Source organism: Limulus polyphemus, unplaced genomic scaffold, assembly GCF_000517525.1.
Source record: "Limulus polyphemus unplaced genomic scaffold, Limulus_polyphemus-2.1.2 Scaffold7101, whole genome shotgun sequence".
In the NCBI taxonomy this organism is placed as follows: domain Eukaryota; kingdom Metazoa; phylum Arthropoda; class Merostomata; order Xiphosura; family Limulidae; genus Limulus; species Limulus polyphemus.
Genome location: NW_013672711.1, coordinates 1 through 6340, shown reverse-complemented (window position 1 = coordinate 6340; position 6340 = coordinate 1). Strand labels below are relative to the sequence as shown.

Here is a 6340-nt window from a genome sequence, read left to right as displayed (position 1 = left end):
TTTTAGCAGGGCTGTTTTTCATGATAAGGTCCGACGTTGTGGTAGACTTGTAGTAGATATTAATTATTACTAGTTTATGAAGGTTTTTCTTTTGACAGTTTGATTATTTTTAATATTTTTAAAGCTAGAATACTTATTAATTATCACTACATGATTACTACATCAAAATTTATTGTATATATAGTTTTTCTTTATTATTGTTAAAACTAGAACTCTTGCTACATACCAATACCAAACTAATGTCATTGATAGATCAACGTTTGTTCTATAGACGGTTTATAATACATTTGCACTCTGTGGCTCAGTGGCAAGTCAGTGGGCTTAAATGCTAAAAAAATTGTATTTTGATACCCATGATGAACAGAGCACAGATAGTAGCCCATTATGTATCTTTGTGCTTTACAACAAATTTAAGTTTATAATGTTTTTCCATTAATTAACTAATAATATAGAAGCATACCTTTTAGAAACTTCGTTAGCTTTGGTAAACTTAATGTTTTACTTTTAAAAATAGTAGAATAGGTAAAATTCATTTTATAACGGACATAAACAAACACTTTAATTTCTAGACTTCACACATGTCTTACTTTAGGGTGTAAGCAAAAACTATTTGGAAATAATTAACGCAACTTCAGACATACAGACTGATTAAAATTATATATATGTGTCTATAGGAGAAACATTCAGTGTAAGTATAATATATATAAAAAATTAAGTTAATCACTGTGAAATTTTCTTGATTAAAAGTGTTAGAAACTTCTGTTTTATAGTAAAGTGTTTTTGTTTTTTTTTGTAGGTGTGGAAATGTTGCAGCGATTTTAGAATTAGACGAAAACCTTCAAAGAGAATTTACAATATTTGAAGCAGCACCTCAGGTAATTGAGGTATATAAAAAAAGAGAGATTATTTAACTTTGGTTTAAGATAAAGGAAGTTTTACTTTACTTAGAAATAAAGAAATCAAAAATTACTTCACCATATGGCATTTGTACAAAATACATTCTATGATGGTTGGATGTACTTTTCAATAGTATGACACATTCTTATGAAAGGAGGATGTACTTTTTGTTAGTATGAAATACATTCTTACAATGGCTGGATGTACTTTTTGTTAGTATGAAATACATTCTTACAATGGCTGGATGTACTTTTTGTTAGTATGAAATACATTCTTACAATGACTGAATATACTTTTAATTAGTATGAAGTAAATTCTTACAATGGCTGCTTGCAAGTTAGCTTCTCCTCTTCCATGGTTATATGTTGGTCACCCACCTTGTGTCCAACAAGGTCCAGCACAGAATAACTGATATAGCATTAAGATGGTCTGATGGTCAGACCTGCTGCCCTCACTCGCCTGAACAGCTCTCCGAGTTTCTTCAGGTGGTCTTCCCATCTGGTTGTGTGGGTCAGAATGTTGTCCACATAATGCTTGCTATTGGTGGTTTTGTGCAACATCTTCCTCATCATGCAGTTGAATGTTACTGTTGAGTTGACTAACCCAAATGGCATCCTCTTGCTGTTAGCATTCATCTGGTGTCACAAAGGCTGTCTTCTCTTTATATCTTGTCTCTATCAAAATCTGCCAATAATCTTTAGTGAGGTCGATCTTGGAAAACAATTTGGCCCAGTCAGCTGAGGTTCAGCTTCTGGCAAGCTATGTAGAAGTGATTTGAGCCATCCCTCTTCTTCATGATTACCACTAGTGAATGGTAGGATGAATTTGAAACCTCAGTCATTCTGGCTTATAACATCATCTCAACTTCTAGCTTGATCAGGTCTCTCCTTACATGGTATCTGGTAGGGTTTCATCTTGACTGGATCCCTGTACAAGGTCTGTCTTGTCTGGTCTATCTGTGAAGACATCTGCATACTGCTTCTGCTTGCCAGTCAGTTCATCACTGACTTTGATGTTTTGCTTGCTTTGCTATTCTTGAGCTCTTGTAGTGACTGCAGATGCCTCATCAGTCTTCTTTTCGTCTGGTTCCTTCAAACTTCTACTGCCTGGTATATTGCCAATCATCAAGTCTTAAATGGGTGCTTTCATACATATGGCCTTAAGTTCTCCCACATAGTATGGAGTGTTCATCTTTGTTCTTGCTGTGGGAAATGTTCTCACTGTCCCATCAATTAACACACACAGATGTACCTTGCCCGTCATCTGTTTATCAGATGTTAGACTGGTTCTCACTGCTGCACCCAGTGTCTCCTAGGGCTTTCACTTTCTTTTCCCTGACATCTTCACGTACTAGCACCTCTCAATATCTCATGCTCTAATCTCCACCGGGAATGTTGACTCATTTGCTAACTTGAGCTGATCATCAGTTATGCACTGTTTAATCATGATGATAGCACTTCCTTCTTATGGTAAATCTAATTGAGTTGTCTTTATTCTGTTTCTTCTGGCAGCAGTATCTATGATGACAGTCACTTTTTTTTGTTTCTTACCAGCACCATCTTTGTAGGTAGCTCCAGCTACTTTATATTGAAATTTCTGCTGTTGCTTGTTGTTGACAGACTTGCACTTGCACACAATGTGACCCATTTTATAACAATTATAGCATCTCTTCTTCATTTCTCCATTTTATTTGTTGACTTCTTGTTACCTTTGATGGCATCATGCTTCTGTTCAGCCATCCCTGTTTTTGACTGACTGGTTATTCTTGGACTTGCCAGTTATATGCTCTTTAAGGCTAAACTTACAATCACACAGTCTAGATCCATCTATCTAAATAACTAACTTGAACTACATTTTGGACATATATTTATAGCTTGATAGAGGCTTAAAATATTCCACACACCGAGATATTATGATGCAATAATACTCAATTAACATGAGAAAAAAATGTAAAAGGTTCTAGTAACATGATGCAATAATACAAGTGCTAGTTCACAACAACTGAACTACACAATGCATGATTCATACACAAGTACATAAACAAATGTGATAAACCATTGCCTCCAAAAATAAGAAAATTTAACACTCCCACTATAACCAAAGTTAACCAGTCCTAACTGTACATTTCACTAGTATGAAGTAAATCCCTATGAGGCTGCATGTACATTTCACTAATATGAAATAAGTTCTTACAATGGTTTCATGTAGTTTTTGTTAGTATGAAATACATTCTTATGATGCCTGAATGTACTTTTTCTATTGTAATGTTCTTGTTTACAAGTATTTAAGATAAAGAAAATTCACAACTCAATCTGTTTCACAAGGTTTGCTTGCTGAAAGCACACTGGTCATCAAATTTCTTGTCTTATTAACTTCTGATGAAAAGTATACATGACCAGCATGGTCCAGTGGTTAGCCTGCCAAATTGTGGATCTGTGGGTCCATTGTTCATGTCTTGTTACAGCAAAAACAAAAAAGTCTCACACCACACTTCATGTCACTGTCCAGTATTCGGTCAGACAAGAGTTGGTGGTGGGTCCTTATTGTTTAATTGTCTTCCATTTAGCCTGTCAGTTCAAACTGGGATACAGCTATATAAAATTAGTTCTTTTGTAGCCTTGCACAAAATTAAGAAACTCATCAACTAAATTACAATATATATATATATATATATATTGAAAATAAAAAATAGCAAATCCTAAAACAGATTTATCAGTTTCAAAATTAAATAATACCATTATTTATAATATTACTGGTTTCTTTCAAGAGTGTAATAATTTCCTAATTCTTGGTAGATGCTTCAAAATGTTTCCTTAGCTTTTTAGTGGATATTGGACATTTTGTAACAAGCAGAAAAAATATTAACATTGATTTCTCATCTTCTACTTAAATTGTTTTCATAAATTTGACCTTTTTCTTTTTTCTTTTTTTTTGCAGGAAAGTCGAGGAATTCCAACGAAAAAGCCACAACCTGATTATTTCCTTTAATTTAAAACTGAAAACAACAGTGGTGTAATAAGTAAATCATGACGTTGTTCTTTTAGTGTACTTCAGAACATAGTGAAAGATCTGCCAAATACAAAGTGTCTTGATGCCTTACTGGATTTGTTTCGTTAAGATCACCTGATCCCCTTCTGAGGAGAAACTTACAAAACTAGGATAAATCAAAGTTTTTTTAGTGGGTCAGAAGGGGTTGAGTACCAAACTGTTCACTTTCACTGTCTACCAGTTCATACTGTGTCAAATTTGATTATACTTCAGTATGTAAAAAACTGAGTAACATGTCCAAAACTGATTCCTGAGCTCTTGTCAAACTAGGTAAATGTAAACTTTTAAGTGTATAGTCTGGAAATAAACTAAAGTTTCCTGTACTTGTGTGTGTTGAAAATAGTTCCTTAGTAAATCACTAGAGCATATAAGAGCACAACTTCAAACTGATTTAATTTGTTAAACTGGTTTTTGATCTAGGGAAAGATTGTTTTCAGAGTCCAGTTAGTAATTAAATATATCTATATATATCCTTTTTAAAATGTATTATTCGTAATTGTAAATCAGTAATAGTAAAAAGGAACTACAGTAGACCAACCATCTCAAAACTCTTCACATCATTTCCAGAGATAAGATATTAATTTGATCTAGGGCTTCAAGGTAGTTGGAGTTTGTAATTCTTTAGAATAAGTATTTAAAACAAATACGTTTTTGTACAGTTAAAGAAATTTTGAGAAAGACTAATTTGTGATTGAATACTCGTGAACATAATAGTGTTATTTGTGTTAATAATATCAAAAATTACCACTGTTACCCAGTGGCGTATTGAGGGTATTTGGCGCCCTGGGACAAAAACCTCAATTTGCACCCTCTTCCACACATACACCCCCATTGAAATAAAGATATCTCTACCGTAGCCTACTGTAAAATGAAAGTCTATGTAATATGGGAAACCTTATTAATAAAATAAAACATTGTAAAACATTGTTTATCGATATGAAATAATAGAACAGGAATGATCATTTACAGACATATGGAAATATGGCCTTTCATTCATTAGATGAATTATACAAGATGCAACTTCTTTGCTTTAACTGCTGCAAATTTATGTATGATTTTGTGGAAATTAATTTTGTCAAGTGTTTCCCACTCTATGCTTATTATGGCCTTCTCACGGAGCCTGTGAGAATAAGTTTTAATTTGCTAAATGATCGTTCGCAGCTACCATTTGAAACTGTTAGCATGATTTGCAATGCCAAACGCATATTAGGGAAAACGTCCTCTCCATATGCTATTATGAATGATAATAAATCAATAACAGAGTCTGGTGCAGCTTCCTGGCATATATTGATGATCATTTTGCAGTCACAAATTTCATGATAGAGTGCATTTCCATCTATGTCAGTGTTGTATAATATGCCCAAACGTTCACACTTTTCTTTAAGGGAAGGTTCCGATGTTGATGGAACACTGGTATCTTTCAATAGCTTGTGCATGTTAAAAAGGAATCCAAATCTCTTGTTTAGGTCATGCAGTCTTGTGAATCTGATTTTCATCTCTGGCTGGAGGCGATCGAGAATACATTTCAATGCCCTTTCTAGCTCTCCCTCGGCTGAAAGGCCTTCATCTCTTGATACTTCTCCACTCATTGCTTTTTTTTCTTCATGTTCTTCTGCTTATTTCAATTCTGTCTTTTTCTTCTTTTATTGAGTTCTGACACAATTCCTCATGGTTTTCAGAAATGTATAATTGCAGGGCTTTAATTACTTTATATGCTTCTTGAAAGTTCATTGTTGGATCTTGTAAGCGCTTCTGCACACGATAAACTTTTATCAATGTATTATACCATAAGGGAAGCAGTGTGCAAAAATTGAAAGATAGCATGTTGTGAAGTATTTGGCCAGCTTCTCCTCTCGTTTCCATTGTTTGCTCAACGTCCTCTGATAGAGTTTCCAGTAACCTTATTAGCTTATCAAAATTATTGTGGATAGTTTTGACTGCTTGCACTCCAACGAGTGTCAGATTCTTGTTTTACTGTGGAGCCTACAGCACTTCTAAGCTTATCCCAGCGCAGGGTTGACCTTGAAAAAAACAGTTATATTATTTGAATAACAACAAAAAAATGTCACTGCCAATGGCTCCTGGGCAGCAGTGTACTCTGGCAAGATTTAAACTATGGTTATCACAATTTGTGAAAATGGCTTTGGGATTTTTTCCTAGTATTCTCTGTTGTAGGCCAGATATACAACCAGACATCACGGCTGCATTGTCACAGCATTGTGATCTATTGTAGCTGCATCTTCACACAGAAGTTGTATAAATCCAAGGAACGATTCTTTAATTACGACTGTTTTATTCTTTAAATCTATATCCACATACCTTATGATTTCCCCTCGACGTGGATTCCTGTACGTGGTGAGGGGACCTCACAGGGAAGGTTCTGTATTTTCAGTTA

General features: G+C 34.4%; 1 protein-coding gene across 2 annotated transcripts in view; it reads left to right on the top strand.

Moving 5' to 3' along the window:
* LOC106474347 (serine/threonine-protein phosphatase 4 catalytic subunit-like) overlaps window positions 1–4268 on the top strand; it is a 39553-nt gene extending 35285 nt beyond the window's left edge. Inside the window, exons 7-8 of one of the 2 annotated variants that reach the window (XM_013935040.2) lie at window positions 797–875; window positions 3835–4268. In XM_013935040.2, coding sequence (XP_013790494.1) covers window positions 797–875; window positions 3835–3885 — 130 coding nt within the window. In that variant the 3' untranslated portion in view covers window positions 3886–4268. Of the gene's footprint in view, window positions 1–796; window positions 885–3834 lie in introns of both variants that reach the window. The other variant, XM_022402658.1, reaches the window with a different exon arrangement.
* Window positions 4269–6340: the final 2072 nt, after the last annotated feature.